Source organism: Euprymna scolopes, chromosome 38 (genome assembly GCF_053919585.1).
Source record: "Euprymna scolopes isolate OS-2025 chromosome 38, ASM5391958v1, whole genome shotgun sequence".
Lineage (NCBI taxonomy): Eukaryota > Metazoa > Mollusca > Cephalopoda > Sepiida > Sepiolidae > Euprymna > Euprymna scolopes.
In genome coordinates this window covers 20,659,638-20,679,883 of record NC_136519.1, presented here as the reverse complement: position 1 = coordinate 20,679,883, position 20,246 = coordinate 20,659,638, and the positions used below count along the sequence as shown (strand labels likewise).

Below are 20,246 nucleotides of genomic sequence, written 5' to 3'. Positions count from 1 at the left end.
TTTTCCCACTTTTCCTACTTGCCATTTCCCATTTCTCTTTCTATCCCCCACTTTCTGACTGGTTTCCTTACTTAAAATGTACCAAATATTAATGTTGGAAACCAATTTCTCTCTCCCATTGAACAACTCATTCATGTTCTGCATTGCCGAACTTCACATTTTGGTATCCTCAAATTAAATCAGTTTTAAGTTAGACCAAGGCAGATATTTTGAATAACTTTCATGAAGATTCCTTAAAGGACGTAGACGCTAAGCTGTACATCAACAAACAAATATGACAGAAAATAAAACCAGCTTGGAAGACGTAACAATTTACGCTATCTGCTTTTTAAAAGAAGCCGCCAAGTGTTTTTCATACTCAACAGCACTTATTCAATGAAAAAATAAAACTATTAATGTACATATCTTTACGATGATATCTGAGTAAAGTTCAATTTCTCCTTTAATTTCCTACAATAAATTAGTTAAATTATTCTTTCAGCTTTCAGCTTCAACAAGTAAGTAGATTTCTTAATTGAGTATCTTTGAAAACAGACACATGATATTTTTCATGTTGAAACATTTTGCACTGTTGAAAGAATGTACTAATGCATCCTGCTATTTCCTACATAGAACTGTGTCCACTTGCCAACGATATGAAGACAGATGAATATATTCCAAAAGAAAACATCGAAACCTCCAGCACAAAGAACGGACTTAAACCGGCCGACGTATTACCTGGTGGTAACGTGTGGACTTCCACAAAGACTGATAGCAAGCCACAAATCAACATCACACTCGGAGACAAAGCAATTCCTACAAAAAGTGTCAAGCTTATCAATACAGAAAACGTCCAAAAATTCACAGTGGTATTTGTCCTATCAGACAACACTAACATCACCAAGGTATTATTTTTTGTCATCTAGAAACCTTTTCGTATTTCAACAAACATTTCTTAGATTTCTGGCAATTTAAGTTTTTTTTTTTCTCAAGTAAAATAAACTTATATTTCAGTTGTGCATTCCAATCATGTGTCAATTTGAGTTGATAAAGAAATATATTTGTATATATATTCGGGTTATTTCTCATACAATCTACTTTCTACAATATTTTAATGAAACGTATTTCTTTTCATTCTTACAGACTGCTAAAGCAGATGAAGAAGTTTCTATCGGCAATGGCAGGGAACATGTAGTTAGAGTTATCATTTCACTCACTAAAAAGGATCGATTTAAATCAGCAAAGACTCAAGTAGCTGTCAAAGCTTGTTTCGAAGCTAAGACCAGTGCAACTTCACCAACATCACCAACATCACAAACCTGGTCAACATCACCAACATCACAAACATGGTCAACATCACCAACATCACAAACCTGGTCAACATCACCAACATGGCCAACATCATCAACATCAGAAACATCACAAACATGGTCAACATCACAAACCTGGTCAACATCACCAACATGGCCAACATCACCAACATCAAAAACATCACAAACCTGGTCAACATCACCAACATGGTCAACATCACCAACATCAGAAACATCGCAAACCTGGTCAACATCACCAACATGGTCAACATCACCAACATGGCCAACATCACCAACATCACCAACATCACCGCTTCCTACAACTTCTTTCACGGAGTCTACAAGTTATACTTCACCAGGTATCTATTTCCATTGTCAATCAAATCATCCATTGCTTTCTACTCACATATACTTCTTATTTTTGACCGTCTCAAAATTATATTTTTCCACATGATATATTCATTTTAAACACCTGCTTTTGTCACAGCATTTAAATTCGCATGTAATTTTGCTATTAATTATTAATAAATAATGAGTCTGTTATGATATTGTGTTCTTCTGAATGACAATGTAAGGATGTGTCGAAGTCATATCTGGGTTGTACTTTTACAGATTGTATTGAGTATTATTTAAAATATTCCCTGTGCTACCAGATCAGGCTGTCTGAACATATTTGCTTCCTTATATAAAATGCACCTAACATCGGTGCTTTTTGTCTTTCTACTTCTTTTTGCAAAAATAATTATGTTCTTCAAAAACAAAAACATAACCCACGTTTTCCCACTTTTCCTACTTGCCATTTCCCATTTCTCTTTCTATCCCCCACTTTCTGACTGGTTTCCTTACTTAAAATGTACCAAATATTAATGTTGGAAACCAATTTCTCTCTCCCATTGAACAACTCATTCATGTTCTGCATTGCCGAACTTCACATTTTGGTATCCTCAAATTAAATCAGTTTTAAGTTAGACCAAGGCAGATATTTTGAATAACTTTCATGAAGATTCCTTAAAGGACGTAGACGCTAAGCTGTACATCAACAAACAAATATGACAGAAAATAAAACCAGCTTGGAAGACGTAACAATTTACGCTATCTGCTTTTTAAAAGAAGCCGCCAAGTGTTTTTCATACTCAACAGCACTTATTCAATGAAAAAATAAAACTATTAATGTACATATCTTTACGATGATATCTGAGTAAAGTTCAATTTCTCCTTTAATTTCCTACAATAAATTAGTTAAATTATTCTTTCAGCTTTCAGCTTCAACAAGTAAGTAGATTTCTTAATTGAGTATCTTTGAAAACAGACACATGATATTTTTCATGTTGAAACATTTTGCACTGTTGAAAGAATGCACTAATGCATCCTGCTATTTCCTACATAGAACTGTGTCCACTTGCCAACGATATGAAGACAGATGAATATATTCCAAAAGAAAACATCGAAACCTCCAGCACAAAGAACGGACTTAAACCGGCCGACGTATTACCTGGTGGTAACGTGTGGACTTCCACAAAGACTGATAGCAAGCCACAAATCAACATCACACTCGGAGACAAAGCAATTCCTACAAAAAGTGTCAAGCTTATCAATACAGAAAACGTCCAAAAATTCACAGTGGTATTTGTCCTATCAGACAACACTAACATCACCAAGGTATTATTTTTTGTCATCTAGAAACCTTTTCGTATTTCAACAAACATTTCTTAGATTTCTGGCAATTTAAGTTTTTTTTCTCAAGTAAAATAAACTTATATTTCAGTTGTGCATTCCAATCATGTGTCAATTTGAGTTGATAAAGAAATATATTTGTATATATATTCGGGTTATTTCTCATACAATCTACTTTCTACAATATTTTAATGAAACGTATTTCTTTTCATTCTTACAGACTGCTAAAGAAGATGAAGAAGTTTCTATCGGCAATGGCAGGGAACATGTAGTTAGAGTTATCATTTCACTCACTAAAAAGGATCGATTTAAATCAGCAAAGACTCAAGTAGCTGTCAAAGCTTGTTTCGAAGCTAAGACCAGTGCAACTTCACCAACATCGCCAACATGGCCAACCTGGTCAACATCACCAACATCACAAACATGGTCAACATCACCAACATCACAAACCTGGTCAACATCACCAACATGGTCAACATCACCAACATGGCCAACATCATCAACATCAGAAACATCACAAACCTGGTCAACATCACCAACATGGCCAACATCACCAACATCAGAAACATCACAAACCTGGTCAACATCACCAACATGGTCAACATCACCAACATCAGAAACATCGCAAACCTGGTCAACATCACCAACATGGTCAACATCACCAACATGGCCAACATCACCAACATCACCAACATCACCGCTTCCTACAACTTCTTTCACGGAGTCTACAAGTTATACTTCACCAGGTATCTATTTCCATTGTCAATCAAATCATTCAATGCTTTCTACTCACATATACTTCTTATTTTTGACCGTCTCCAAATTATATTTTTCCACATTATATATTCAGTTCAAACACCTGCTTTTGTCATAGCGTTTAAATTCGCATGTAATTTTGCTATTAAACATTAATAAATAATGAGTCTGTTATGATATTGTGTTCTTCTGAATGACAATGTAAGGATGTGTCGAAGTCATATCTGGGTTGTACTTTTACAGATTGTATTGAGTATTATTTAAAATATTCCCTGTGCTACCAGATCAGGCTGTCTGAACATATTTGCTTCCTTATATAAAATGCACCTAACATCGGTGCTTTTTGTCTTTCTACTTCTTTTTGCAAAAATAATTATGTTCTTCAAAAACAAAAACATAACCCACGTTTTCCCACTTTTCCTACTTGCCATTTCCCATTTCTCTTTCTATCCCCCACTTTCTTACTGGTTTCCTTACTTAAAATGTACCAAATATTAATGTTGGAAACCAATTTCTCTCTCCCATTAAACAACTCATTCATGTTCTGCATTGCCGAACTTCACATTTTGGTACCCTCAAATTAAATCAGTTTTAAGTTAGACCAAGGCAGATATTTTGAATAACTTTCATGAAGATTCCTTAAAGGACGTAGACGCTAAGCTGTACATCAACAAACAAATATGACAGAAAATAAAACCAGCTTGGAAGACGTAACAATTTACGCTATCTGCTTTTTAAAAGAAGCCGCCAAGTGTTTTTCATACTCAACAGCACTTATTCAATGAAAAAATAAAACTATTAATGTACATATCTTTACGATGATATCTGAGTAAAGTTCAATTTCTCCTTTAATTTCCTACAATAAATTAGTTAAATTATTCTTTCAGCTTTCAGCTTCAACAAGTAAGTAGATTTCTTAATTGAGTATCTTTGAAAACAGACACATGATATTTTTCATGTTGAAACATTTTGCACTGTTGAAAGAATGCACTAATGCATCCTGCTATTTCCTACATAGAACTGTGTCCACTTGCCAACGATATGAAGACAGATGAATATATTCCAAAAGAAAACATCGAAACATCCAGCACAAAGAACGGACTTAAACCGGCCGACGTATTACCTGGTGGCAACGTGTGGACTTCCACAAAGACTGATAGCAAGCCACAAATCAACATCACACTCGGAGACAAAGCAATTCCTACAAAAAGTGTCAAGCTTATCAATACAGAAAACGTCCAAAAATTCACAGTGGTATTTGTCCTATCAGACAACACTAACATCACCAACTCATTCCTGTTCTGCATTGCTGAACTTCACATGTTGGTATCCTCAAATTAAATCAGTTTTCGACCAAGGGAGATATTTTGAATAACTTTCATGGAGATTCGTAAAAGGTGTAGTACTTACCAACACAACAAACGCAGTCGTGTCTTTGCCTTGTATATGCATGCGCGACAACAAAACTTGGGTTTATATAAGCGGAAGTGTCCAGGTTGTCAGGAATCTACAGGCGCATGCGCAAGAGAAGGGATTGAGATAATGGTATAAAGCAGGTCGAGTGAGAAGGTTGTTGTTGTTGTTGTCATTGGACGTTACAGTGACGCGTGCGTTAGCAGGTGAATAAGAGGCGGTTTATTTTTGTGTGTCAAGTCGCGCACCTCGGTGAAGGTCATATAAATCGTTCACCTCGGTGAAGGTGATAAGCTATTTCGGCTATTTCATCTTGTCTCTTTTCCTGGACAACTATGGCTGGGGCAAAGTGTGATTTAAAACTGATACCCGAATTCGACGGATCCACTTCTGTTGTCGACTGGGTCAAAAAGGGTTGAGCTGACCTGCAACCTCTGTGAAGTAAAGGGGGTGCATACCGTGATTCCTCTGAGATTGGCTGGAGGCGCCCTAAGTGTATATCAGCAACTTAGTGCCGTGGAGAAGCTGATATTACCTGTATAAAAAATGCTTTATACAAGGCATTTGCCATGTATCCCTGTACGGCCTACGAAACATTTGCCACTAGGAAGCTCATGCCAGGAGAAACCGTGGACGTCTTCTTCGCGGAGCTGAAGAAACTTGCAGTTTGAGTTGGCAATGCAGTGTCAGAGCAAACACTGGCATATGCGTTTGTGGCCGGCCTTCCCACCCATGTTAAGCAACTTTTGAGGGCTTCCACCAACGTATCTGTAACGCCCATGGAACATTTGTTAGAACGCGCTCGAGCCATTATCAGAGATGAGGAGGACCTGAGGGAACCAGTTGTAATGATGGTGCAGGCAGCCAAGACTAATGCTGAAAAGAGTCCCAGTTTGAGACCCACGACCAATGGGAGATGTTTCTGCTGTGGCCAGCGAGGCCATATCGCAAGAAATTGTACTAACAAGGGGCGGGGGCGCCCGCGCTGTTTCCAATGTGGTAGTTATGGACATTTATCCCAAAATTGTGCGGGAAATGCATCAGGGGGCAGGACGTCAGCGCTGCCCTGTTCCCCGGACAAGATTTAATTGAGGCGCAACCGACAATAAATGTGTCCGTGGACCAAGTGCTTTGTTCAGCTCTTCTCGACTCCGGGTGCTCACACACCATCATGAGTGCCAAGTTGTGTCGAAACTGGACAAAGCAGAACATCAAAGTAACCACAATAGGTGGCAATACGCAAGCTTGCTGTGGAACCGGAACTGTCAAAGTCCACACAGACTCTGGTGTGGCCGCAAACATTAATGTGCTGGTGATGCGAGGGGATTTGCTGGGATTTGATGTACTGTTGGGATATGATGCTATTAAGGCACTGGGGGGAGTGGTTATCGGAAGAGATGGGACTGTGCGATTTTTGGAAACCCAGTGTGTGCTGCAGTTCACATTGATCGGCCTGATTTTAAGGTGGACTACGACCCTCACCAAAAAGCATGGACTGCATCGTGGAAGTGGACAGAAGGAAGGGCGCCAACCAAACTCAAGAATAGCATTGCAGAGTACTCAATACCCGACGAAGCCCGAAATGAATACGAGAAGGAACTTGAGGCATGGATCCAGGATGGATGGCTGATTCCCTACCCCAACAAGCTAGGACCACCCAAGGGTCTGATTCCCTTAATGGCGGTAGTCCAGCATAACAAATCAAAAGTTCGTCCGGTGCTGGACTATCATGAACTCAATAGATACATTGAGACGTACACTGCCGATGCTGACGTGTGCGCCAGCAAGCTGAGAGAATGGCGCCAGAAGTGCTCCAATGTGTCTATAGTAGATTTGCGGAAGGCTTATTTGCAGGTGCGAGTGGATGAGACATTGTGGCCGTTCCAGACAGTGTGGTTCCGGGGTCAGAGATACTGCCTTACTTGGCTTGGCTTTGGGCTGAATGTGGCACCGCAAATCATGAAGACCATCGTAAATGCAGTGTTGTCCCAGGAAAAGACCACTGAGAACGCAACATCGGCCTATATTGATGATGTGTACGTCAATGAAGACGTACAATCTGCGTTGCACGTCAGAGAAAAGTTAGCTCAATTCAGGTTGGAGTGCAAAGATCCCGAACGTCTGAGGGATGGAGCACGGGTATTAGGATTGGACGTTTGCGGGAAAGATGGTACCTTACAATGAAGGCGTGGCAGTGAGATTCAAACCATCCCTGATGTTATTACGCAACGGACTATTTTTTCCTTGTGTGGGAAACTTATTGGTCACTTACCAGCGTGTGGCTGGCTCCGAGCAGCTGTGGGCGTCATCAAACGCAGGGCAAGTTTAGTAACTGCGGGTTGGGATGATGTATCTGATGATGCTCTTCTAACTCTGATGACGACAGAAACCTTAGAGAGAGTTAACAAGTAGGATCCTGCCCGTGGAGAATGGTGTGTCGATGGGGACACTGTGAATGTGTGGGTTGACGTTAGTTCTTTGGCATTGGGAGTGTTATTGGAGCAACGTGGAAATGTTATTGAAGACGCATGCTGGCTGCGACCCGTGAATGATGCTCAACACATCAACCTGGCGGAACTGGATGCTGTTGTGAAGGGTTTAAATCTGGCACTGCAATGGCAGTCGAAGAAGTTACACTTGTACACGGATTCTCTCTGCGTCTACCACTGGGTGTCTGACACTCTCTCGGGACGAACAAGAGTCCGTACTAAGGCAGCCAGTGAGATGTTAATCCGGCGGAGGCTAAACACCCTGAAGAGTCTGGTATCAGAGTATGACCTGTCGGTGAGTGTAACGCTCGTGGCATCACACTGTAATCGTGCAGATTAACTAACCCATGTGCCTCATAAATGGTATGAAGCTGTGAAGACAGGTGTGGAGTTCACTGCACGATCTTGCACAGTTGGCGCGATTAGCTCATGCCAAATCCAAAGAATTCATGTGCAGAGTGGACATCCAGGTATCAAAAGAACTTTGTATTTTGTGAGGCGTGTGGACCCCGCAGTGACAAGGGCGGATGTCAGGCAGATCATCAAGCACTGTGGGGCATGCCAGTCTATCGATCCTGCACCTGAGCAATGGCAAAGGGGGCGATTGGAAGTTGAGCATGTGTGGCAACGATTAGCGATGGATATTACCCATTACAGTGGTAAGCCCTTTCTAACCCTTATCGACTGTGGACCCACTCGTTTTGCGGTGTGGCGGCAAATGACCAGGCAGGACTCAGCGAATGTTGTCCGCCAACTGTCATCTATCTTTTCTGAGCGAGGTGCACCGGAAGAGATATTGACAGACAACGATGCTGCTTTTTGTAGCCACCAAGTTCGGCAGTTGTTGAATGAGTGGGGTGTCTGACTACGACTGCGATGTGCTCATGTGCCATCAGGGAATGGCATTGCTGAGAGAAGCCCTCGCAGCATCAAGAGAATTGCTGCCAGAAAGCAATGCACCATTACGGAGGCCACGTATTGGTATAACATCACACCAAAGGATGGGAAGACACTAACAACAGCACCGGCCAATGCCATACACAAATTCTGTGTTAGGATAAAGGGGTTTGACACTGTCCAACCAATCGACGAGGAGAGTCATAACAAATACAAGGTAGGGGATCCAGTTTGGGTTAGACCTCCTGGAAATCGGTGCACCACCAAGTTCAAGCGAGGACGAATATCCGGAGTGGTCAGCCAGCAGTCGGTCCTTGTTGATGGAACCCCACGCCATGTGCACGATCTTCGCCCGGCTAGTGAAGTACATCCCACAACTACAGAGAGCGATGAATCATCAGATGAGGAGCTGCTAATGAGTGAGGTCACTGAGCAAGAGAGTGGTAGTTGTAGTTCGTCTGATCAGGCAGGATCAGAACCAGAACCAGAACCACACCCAGAACCAGAACCAAAACCTGAATCCGAGAGTGTAAATACCACCCTTCGCAGAAGCCAACGAACTAAGAGGCCACCCCCGGAGTGCACTCTATGTGATCATCAGATCCGGGGGGAGTGTAGTACTTACCAACACAACAAACGCCCTCGTTTCTGTGCCTTGTATAGGCATGCGTGACAACAAAACTTGGGTTTTTATAAGCGGAAGTCTCGAGGTTGTCAGGAATCTACAGGCGCATACGCAAGAGAAGGGATTGAGATAGTGGTATAAAGGCAGGTCGAGTGAGAAGGTTGTTGTTGCTGTTGTCATTGGATGTTACAGTGACGCGTGTGTTAGCAGGTGATTAAAAGGCGGTTTATTTTTGTGTGTCAAGTCGCGCACCTCGGTGAAGGTCATATAAATCGTTCACCTCGGTGAAGGTGAAGGTCATAAAAGGACGTAGACGCTAAGCTGTACATCAACAAACAAATATGACAGAAAATAAAACCAGCTTGGAAGATGTAACAATTTACGCTATCTGCTCTTTAGAAGAAGCCGCCAAGTGTTTTTCATACTCAACAGCACTTATTCAATGAAAAAATAAAACTATTAATGTACATATCTTTACGATGATATCTGAGTAAAGTTCAATTTCTCCTTTAATTTCCTACAATAAATTAGTTAAATTATTCTTTCAACTTTCAGCTTCAACAAGTAAGAGGATTTCTTAATTGAGTATCTTTGAAAATAGACATGATATTTTTAATGTTGAAACATTTTGCACTGTTGAAAGAATGCACTAATGCATCCTGCTATTTCCTACATAGAACTGTGTCCACTTGCCAACGATATGAAGACAGATGAATATATTCCAAAAGAAAACATCGAAACCTCCAGCACAAAGAACGGACTTAAACCAGCCGACGTATTACCTGGTGGTAACGTGTGGACTTCCACAAAGACTGATAGCAAGCCACAAATCAACATCACACTCGGAGACAACGCAATTCCTACAAAAAGTGTCAAGCTTATCAATACAGAAAATGTCCAAAAATTCACAGTGGTATTTGTCCTATCAGACAACACTAACATCACCAAGGTATTATTTTTTGTCATCTAGAAACCTTTTCGTATTTCAACAAACATTTCTTAGATTTCTGGCAATTTAAGTTTTTTTTCTCAAGTAAAATAAACTTATATTTCAGTTGTGCATTCCAATCATGTGTCAATTTGAGTTGATAAAGAAATATCTTTGTATATATATTCGGGTTATTTCTCATACAATCTACTTTCTACAATATTTTAATGAAACGTATTTCTTTTCATTCTTACAGACTGCTAAAGCAGATAAAGAAGTTTCTATCGGCAATGGCAGGGAACATGTAGTTAGAGTTATCATTTCACTCACTAAAAAGGATCGATTTAAATCAGCAAAGACTCAAGTAGCTGTCAAAGCTTGTTTCGAAGCTAAGACCAGTGCAACTTCACCAACATCACCAACATGGCCAACCTGGTCAACATCACCAACATGGCCAACATCACCAACATCAGAAACATCACAAACCTGGTCAACATCACCAACATGGCCAACATCACCAACATCACCAACATCACCGCTTCCTACAACTTCTTTCACGGAGTCTTCAAGTTATACTTCACCAGGTATCTATTTCCATTGTCAATCAAATCATCAAATGCTTTCTACTCACATATACTTCTTATTTTTGACCGTCTCCAAATTATATTTTTCCACATGATATATTCAGTTCACACATCTGCTTTTGTCATATCGGTAAAATTTGCATGTAAATTTGTTATTAAACAGTTATAAATAATGAGTCTGACATGATATTGTGTTCTTCTGAATGACAATGTAAGGATGTGTTAAAGCAGATGAAGAAGTTTCTATCGGCAATGGCAGGGAAGATGTAGTTAGAGTTATCATATCACTCACTAAAAGGATCGTCAAAAACCAGCAACGTCTGAAATAGCTCTTAAAGCTTGTTTCAAGCCTGGGACTAGAACTGCACCAGGTACAATTTTCAGTTGTCTCTGAACTGTTTGCTTTGTTTTACTTCGGCATGCTTTCCTACCTTTCTCTTTTTGTTTAATTTTTTTAAATGGTGATAACTTTGCTTTCACATTTTCAAGTATAATCTCATTTAACACTGCATCGAAATTAGCTGCTTACAAATAACCTACATTTGATACTTAATAGAATGTGTAATGTAAATGTAAATCACTGTAGACTATATGTGAATCCATTGTATGCAAAAGGTTACAATAACGCAAGCTGATTTTTTGTTTTTTCATGTAAATTTCTTCAGAAGATATTCCCATGTCAGTATCAAATTAAAAAAAAATCTCAAAGGAGAAGTGGGGTAACAGCTTGGATGATGGCTCCTAAGGTTATGACTTTTTTAAATGGAGGGTTTTCCAAGTACAAGGCATTCCTCACTAGGTAGCCGGAATGAATATTAAGGCCAACAGTAGCTGCCATGAGATACGCGGCCCTACTAGAAAGAGTAATAAGTGTACTCGACTGGGTTTTGATACTCAACATTCTGTTCTCGATGTTAGAGTGAAACAGATAGGCAGGTACTTGTGAATCTTGGTAGTAGTGACCTGCAGAGATGTGTTTAAGTGCAGGTGCTTAAGTGTAAAAAAAAAACCCGGCAAAAATATAGTAATGAACACCGTCTGTGTGGGGCACCGGCCTCTATAATACATTTCTCTGAAAAGAGAACTTTTAAACAAGATTGTAAGAAGATTATCACAAAGACAGGAGATGCTTATTATTAGTAAAAGTTCTTCAAGCTTGCAGTTCTTGCAAAGAAGCTGCTGAAATAGTAAGCTGTATTATAATGAGGTATTAAAACAGCGATTTGATGGAGACCAGTAGACAAACGAGCTGAAACAAATGAAGCACAGAATATCTCAGGCATGCCATAATAGTATTTGTACAAAAGAACAAGGTTAACAATATCACGTGTGTGTGTGTGTGTGTGTGTGTGTGTGTGTGTGTGTGTGTGTGTGTGTGTGTGTGTGTGTGTGTGTGTGTGTGTGAGAGAGAGAGAGAGAGAGAGAGAGAGAGGTTGTAGAGAAGGAGAAATGCTGAGACTAATCAAATTACAGGTACGTTCTGCACCTTATAAAGAATCCATAAATATGACTGAGATTTATCAGCCCAGATATGACAACGGTACTCAATGCATGGACTGGTATTAGATATGTAGAGATAGAGAATAGCCTCAGGTGTGAGACATTAACATTTTTAGATGTAGAATGCATATATTTGCAAGGAATTAAACTTTTTATATTTCTACCTTGATGGTGCATACACTGGTTTGCAATTGCAATTATTTTATCCGGACTTTCCCTTCATTGATTCATTATTAGTAAAAGTTAAATAGTTTCTATTGGCACTTCATTTATTATTTTATTAGCCAATCAAAATTAATGATAAGAAAAGTACACAATGCTGAGTGACCGACTATTCTCTATGGCGATCAAAAGACTCTTTTTTATTCGCTATTACACCCAGGTATACAGGGGGTACCACTACATTCTCAGGATTAAGCCACTTATCCTGGATTCTCCCTTTATAATGTTTTGCAGGGAGGGAGTTGAGTACTATTGTAAAGTTTTTGGTATGATTCAATTGAAAATTAAACTCCACTTTTACCATTATGCCAAATGGTGTGGTTACACAAAATGGTCTTTTTTCTTTTCTAGAAACTATAGAATATATATTTAATGGTTTTACATAATATTTCAATGAATTACAAATATGGCATGCCTTTGTGTGTAAGTTACGTCCATAATTGTTGTTAGATATCTATGTTTTTATGCAAGTATACCAACACATTTTTTTTCTTATATTTTCAGCCACAACTCAACCAACAATACTTACAAGTAAGTGAATTTATGTAGAAATTTCTTTTTTTTTCCTGAATTATTTACAGGCGTTGTTCCCCTTATAATGTACTAAAATAAAATATAGTTATTGAATGTCAACATTTTTATTAAAAGGACGACTCGTTATATTTCACTGATTGTGAGTAGGCTTTTCAGACAATTACTGGCAACGTGGTTGTCTTTTTGTAAGTCTTTTCTTTTTTAGTCTCCCACATATTATTATTCTTTCTTTTTTATTCTTAATTTCAGTAAGGAATCTTTTGGAAACTTATTTATTTGTTTATTTATTTATTTGTCTTTGCTTTGTGTAGTAATTTCCCACAAATCTTTGCTTATTGAAAATGATTGATAAACATCGTTTGTAATTTGTTTACAGAAGTCTGACTGTAATGGGATCCCGGGCAGCACCAAGATCCCTGCTGAGAGAGAAGGAGGTATGGTTAAGGGGGTTCATGGTGACATTTAGTCAAGAAAAACAGATGTTCATAAAATTTGGTCCATCAGAAAGATTTGAGTTGATAAATGTAGAAACGATATCAGTTTGTTTTGGCAACTTGATAATGGAATTCCTTTAAAACAAGAGAAATAAGGGAAAAGATTGTTTTTTTCGGGAGGGGGGATTGGAAAAGTGCATTTCAATATAATTAATGAAATCAAACAGCTAAAAGAACTTAGATTCAAAGAAGCAGGACTCTTGGCACCAAAGTGGTCTGCAAGAGACAATAAATTAAGGGAGGGGTGACTTCGGTCTCCTAGCTGTTGTGTATCTAGATGGTTGGCCACCCAGACAGTTATAGACGATGATAAACCCCAATCGAGGAAGAATTGGCATTGATTTCACAAAGAACCTTTAGAATATATAGAGAGGTGGGTGGACAGATAAATGAATAAATTAACTTAGTATATATTTGGAAAGAAAAAAGGGAGATAGAAAGGTACAGGTTGACAGAGAGGGAGAGAATAGAGAGGAAAACAGAATGATCCCAAAACGATGGGAGGAAAGGGAACCAATTTTATAAAAAATATATGCTCTAGCCAAATCGAGGTTCTTTTTCCTGTGGCCAGCTGAGATACAGGTCCTCAGACTTGTGAGTTAACTTTGGAAGGAAAGGCCCGAGAACTAGCCCGGAATTGCCAAGTAGAAGAAAGCTATTGAAAAAAGAAACTGATTGAGATTTTGTTTAATCATTTTAAAGAAAAAGCACCTGTATCCAGAAACTCAATTGCTTAAGTCTAGAGACAGACCCAATGATCTAAACTCTTTATTTGTATGAGATATACATTGAATTCTTTCTTTATTTTTTGTCAAATAATTAACTTTGTTATATAAAAATCATCCCCAGCGTTGTTCATTATTGATACCTGTGCTTGTGGAGAAGAACCAATTGACTTGCAGCTCTGCTCTGAACCCTGGTATTCCAGTTGCTGACACCAATACACCTGCAGCAGCTGACATTAGATGACCACTGAACAGTAGCACAGGTATTGCTCCCGGACTTGGGGTTGTACATGTTGTATGCGCTGAGCATCAAACTGCTATTTTCTAGTGGCCAGAGAGCATCTGGTTGCATTTTGAGGGGTCTAGCACTCGATGGAGTAAAAGTGTTGCTCCAGAAACTTAGGGTTAGTGCACTTTTCTACACATGTGCACGACCTGACACTTACTGAGTTACATGACAAGTTGCAAGCCTTGTTGCATTGCTGCACTTGTTTTACATGTACTTTCACAAAATGTACTCTACTGACCTTAATAAACTTCTACCCCCTCAACGAAAATTACCTCCAAATCCTCCAATTAGCAGCAAATATCGCTCTTTCACTGTCCTTAAATGTCAAAAGAATTTTTAATCTGATTACTTCTATCGGTGATTTAACAGGAAGCGGTGTGTCAACGTGTTGTGCTTTATATAAACATTAAGTTAAGCAATGTTGAGCCTGGCCAGTACTAAAATGGGTGATCATTTGGTAATACCAGACGCTGCACGAGGGGCGTGCAATAAATAATGCCCCTGACCCACTTCCAGTTGTCTGATCTAGCTGAAATTTTGCATGTGCAATGATTTATATTTCTACGGGTGATGTGGCAAATTACAGCTCTGAACTAATTGTGGTTTCTGTTTTACAGGTGTTTGAACTGAGTCAGGTATGAAATGAAGCCTGTTGAATGTTGAGCAGTGATCAGTTTTTGTATTTAAAAGGACGCACACCACAGGAGACGCTTGATCAAATGAAAGAAACTTATGGTGATAATGCCCCATCATATGACCTTGTAAAATGCTGGCATCGTGAATTCAAACATGGTCGGAAGTCTGTGGAAACAGATCCCAGACCTGGTCGACCCACCTTCTGCCATTGATGAGGCATCTTTTCGTCAAGTTGCGGCTGCCATTTTGGAAGATCGGCGCATTATTATTCGCCAAATAGCCCAAGATGTCAAGATTAGTACAGGGTCTGTGGAAACCATTATTCATGACTATTAGCATATGCATAAGGTGTCTGCCAGATGGATTTCCAGATTACTTACACCATTCCAGAAGCGAGAACGCATCGAGTGCTTGAGGATGAATTTGGAGATGTGCCAAGAAGATGAGTCAAAGTTTTTCAAAAGACTGATTACACAGGATGAAACCTGGGTCCATCACTATGATACAGAGACCAAAGCCCAGTCAATGCAATGGAAGCACTTGAACTCACCACCTCCAAAGAAGGCAAGGGTGCAGCCCTCTGCTGGCAAAGTCATGCTCACAGCCTTTTGGGACTAGGACAGAGTAGTGATGACAGATTTCCTGGCAAAGGGTACCATAATTACAGGAGCCTATTATGCTTCACTTTTGAGGAAATTAAGGGAAAATATAAAAATCAAGAAGCGGGGCAAGATCAGCAAAGGTACCCTCCTCCTGCAGGACAACGCTCCAGTCCATAACTCGCATGTCGCCAGATCAGAAGCACGGGCATGTGGTTATGAAATACCCCATCCTCCCTACTCTCCTGACCTTGCACCCTCTGACTTTCACCTCTTCCCAGCCATGAAGTTGTTTTTGAAAGGAAAGCGTTTCCCAGATGATGCAGCCTTGATTTCTGAAGTCATGTCGTGGTTGGAGGACCAACCTGGGGTGTTATACAAAAACTGTCTTCAGAGCTGCATCAAACGATGGGAAAAAGGCATAACCCTGGGTGGTTCCTATGTAGAGAAAGACTAATAACTGTGCTAAGTTTTGTTGCTCAGTGAGTCATGGGCATTACTTATTGTACGCCTTTCGTATATGCTCTGAGCCTGGAGAGGGATGGGTGCTGCCAGGCTATTCTTGCCCAAGACACGCTGCATGAAATAATGCAGCACCCTCACAACCCCGAAGAGTTAAGAGACACATCCAAGTCTAACTGCTTTCCTAAAACTGCTTACCTTTGGAATACTTTTTCCTACTCCCTGTTTCCTTGACTATACCAACATGCAGGAATTTCTATATAATGTTGATGCCTAACTGCTCACCCAAGTTACTTCCCCCTTAGGCACTTACAATATGCTTTATTTGGAGGGAATTAAAAAAAAACCCAAAAAACTATACAATTTCTTATTTTATATCATGAAACGCTCATTTATTTCACAAAGCTGATAAAGTTTTCTTTGCGTTTTGCAGCAACATTTTTTTGTGATGATTTTATTGATGGTTTGACAGCTGGTGACTATATTTCTGTATATGACATCCAGACTTCCTCTACAAAAGCTGGACTCAGACCTGTTGACATACGATCCGGTGGTAAAGTATGGGCTTCTGAAAAGAATGACAGTCAGCCTCGAATTACAATCACACTTGGAGGCTATGCAGTTCCTATAAAAAGTGTTAAAATTATAAATGCCAAAAATGTGGTAAAAGTTAAGGTGGTATTTGTCTTTTCGGATCAAAAGACAGAGACAACGGTTAGTATTGTTTTTATTTTTTTTATTTTTTATTTTTTCTGCCTATTGGTAGTTTGAAATTCTAACTCCATTATCAGAAATAATTTTAAGCTGTTTTTAAAATACATAATCATATAATTTCTACTTACTAATGGAGATTTAATATGTCTGTCTGAAACTAAAACTATATTACTACGCCTTGTCGTGTACTCTTCTATCTTTCAATGTTCCATACTTTTTTCAGTTTATAACATACAATCCATGCAAGTGCTTTTCTGATCTCAAAGTCTTTCTCTTATCAATTATCAAATGTAACACTTTCTTAATATGTGTGGCATCTTACTACACAGTATCTATGGCTGTAACATTCAAAACAAACATTCCCTTTTCTAATATGAATATTGTATTTTTTCTGTTGCATAGAATTAAGAGAATATCATCTACACATTTTATATCGCGATTGATAATTTCATCGAAATGAATTTTCTAAAAATGGTTGTCGGTCTCAAAGAAATTTATGCATGCATAAATTTTGAATCGTTTTCAATGTTATTAATATATAGGATTAATGATTTGGATTATTTGGATTATTCAAACTATTGTTTTCATCTTGAGTGTTATTCTCACAATATTTCGGTCGATGTAATCTCCGACCTTCTTCTGGTGCATCTTGTCAAACTTGGGAATTTTTCTGTCGAACTTGGAAATAGGCACAGAATTTTAAACAGAACCCTTTATTTAATGCACGGGGGTGGGGGGGGGAGGAGTAGCATGCTCTGATTCCATTAGCAAGTTTTAATTTGTAATTATATTCTTAGTATTACCTGCACTGAAGATTGAACCTTTAATTTCCAGGAAAGAATCACTTAGAACTGAATTTTATTTAGTACTTTATCTGTTGTGCCACGAGTCTTTGTGAATAGTACTCAAGATGAGAAGAGTAGTCTGACTCATCCAAATGATGCACGTTTTCAATGTTGTTTCTCTTTCATTAATGGAACATGCTTTTGTATTTCTGGTTTTACTTTACAGACAGTGGAACCTGGTCAAGACGCATACATTAGCCAGATAAGCAAAGATGCTATTAAGGTTATGCTTTCTCTGATCAAACGCAAACAAGATCAATCAGTTCAGGCTGAAGTGGTTATCTATGGCTGCTTCCGTCTTAGAGATGAAACGTCCGTAAAACCGGAATTAATGTCAACAGTTGGTTTTCCCACCTTTGGTAGTTTTTAATTTTTCTTTGTCATTTTCTCTTCTTTAAAAGAACATTGTTTAAGTTTATTATTTCATTTAAAGTTATCAACAAAGCACATTATACAGTTAATTTGGGTTTCTGTCACGTGCTGATTATTGTCTTCTGAATGAATCACAGACTCTACCTTTCAGATTTGATTGTGATTTATTCGATTTGAACGTTCCTATAAAATAAAAGATACAAGCATTTGTAAGATAGAATGTGACATACAGTTTAAAGAGTTTAAGATAAAGTGAGTAATATCCACTTAGTGTTAATAATAATAATAATAATAATAATAATAATAATAATAATAATAATAATAATAATAATAATAATAATAATTCACAAGAGATAAAAAGTTGTAATACATGATGACGCCTTCTCCCCTACCCCCTACCCACAAAAAAAAAAGAAACGGGTCGCAACTTTCAACTTAAGTTTTTACAAGAAGGAAATGAAACTTTGGTGATAACTAGTTTATTTTGTTTTAAACAGGATATCGAAACATTAGAGTCTCTAACGTTTTCATCAATGAGCGATCACTAAACCAAATAAAAGTTTTTTTGTTTTTTTTACATACGTTTGCAAGTGTTTATATGTGCTAGTCTTTTATCGTCTTGTTTGATGCTGTTTCTCTTCGCTGTGTTTCATTAATAGCCGTCATTTAAACTTAGATGAAAAAACTTCTCATGCAGGAAAGACACAAGGAGACATTCGCTGAGTTTCTTCGAATTGTTATTGAAGAGAATCAACTTAGGAGAGAGAGAGAGAGAGAGAGAGAGAGAGAGAGAGAGAGAGAGAGAGAGAGATCAAACTTACTTTCTAGGTATTTACTCCTTAATTTCCTAACTTACTAACTTCAGAAATGAGTGACGCACAGACGGATAAACATTGAAGTAACATTCGCTGAGATTATTAGTTTGAACATCGTTTGGCCGGGTCTTGCTATGGCTTCCCGAGAGAAAGCTGAATGGAAAACCTTAGAAAACGTGACTCATGCAATCATATCCTCAAATTGTTTGTTTATATTTTGTCTACGGCGTTTGACCTCTGCTCTCTGTTTCAACTTCACATCTCATGTCTCTGAGTACAATTCTGTTTGCAGATCCGGTCATCCTGCAATGCAGTAATACTAACCCTTGTCAATATTCACGCTAGCTAACTTAATCGCTACTGACGTAGCTCCCTCAATATGTAACAAGGCTTTCGACTTTTTTCCCCTCTATTCTAGAGCATGTTCTTGGGATGATCTCCATTTAACATAATACAAACCAACCAAGACATGGCTTGCACTCAACTTCTTTGTAATTACTTTTTTTTCAGTTCTGTGATGGTCTTTGATCTGTGTCATTAAGTAGGCCTAGAAGGAAAATTTAGGGGGCTTAGGTCTGAACTGTGATGTGCCCAAACAAAATAACTCTTAAAACTAATCACATAGCTTATAAAGTTCTTTTGCAGTCAATTCCAGGATAGGTTTAAGACACAAGAGCTTACTCCCTCTTGTTATAACCAGAACTTTACAATAAGCAATGGGTAGAGTTTGCAGCACATTCGTGCATATAGGGTTTCAGACTCTTTCACACTATTGATTAACTTAACTTGGGGCATCTTGAATATCCGATTGTTAATAGTTGCAATGAAGTTTTGTATTATTATTGAGGTCCTAGATATGACCTTAAACTATATCCAGTGGTGAGGCCCCAACTTGCGGGCTTTGGGGAGTGTGGAGCCACTCTTTAATTGCCATTGCTCCCAGTTCCATTCTGACCCAGAGTGATAGTACCTGCTAGGGTCCCAACTATGGGTTAAATAGAAACCGACTTGAAAACCACAAATATATTCTATTAAAAAAATTTTCTTCAAAATCTTTGGATTCGGCATTAAATAACCTGAAAAGGGTGAATATGCCGTAAAACAACCAACCAACCAACCAACCAACCATAGTTCTTGAATTTATTGTGAATAAGCTTTTTCACATTTAAACATGCACAAAAGTGCCCTATATGTTCTTAAACAAGCCTGTTTTGTACTACTATTTGACATTGTATATATTTGATAGAGCTCTCATTGAGATATAGCTGTGTTCACAGGTGTTACTTCTGCCATGTTCTGCAAAATGAGGGTAATTGATAAATTAATGAAGGATATATAGTAAACAGTGTGACCAGACCCGTTTTTTTTTATAGGTGATGGTAGT

At 38.7% G+C, this 20,246-nt stretch overlaps 1 protein-coding gene across 1 annotated transcript in view; it reads left to right on the top strand.

The window, feature by feature from the left end:
* The window catches only part of LOC145263032 (uncharacterized), a 376,016-nt gene that overhangs the window by 298,466 nt on the left and 57,304 nt on the right, over positions 1–20,246 (top strand). Inside the window, exons 114-124 of the mRNA XM_080119864.1 lie at positions 579–884; positions 1,123–1,173; positions 2,643–2,948; positions 3,184–3,362; positions 4,607–4,622; positions 4,704–5,045; positions 9,787–10,092; positions 10,328–10,469; positions 12,882–12,908; positions 16,550–16,830; positions 17,842–18,015. Coding sequence (XP_079975990.1) covers positions 579–884; positions 1,123–1,173; positions 2,643–2,948; positions 3,184–3,362; positions 4,607–4,622; positions 4,704–5,045; positions 9,787–10,092; positions 10,328–10,469; positions 12,882–12,908; positions 16,550–16,830; positions 17,842–18,015 — 2,130 coding nt within the window. The remainder of the gene's footprint in view (positions 1–578; positions 885–1,122; positions 1,174–2,642; positions 2,949–3,183; positions 3,363–4,606; positions 4,623–4,703; positions 5,046–9,786; positions 10,093–10,327; positions 10,470–12,881; positions 12,909–16,549; positions 16,831–17,841; positions 18,016–20,246) is intronic.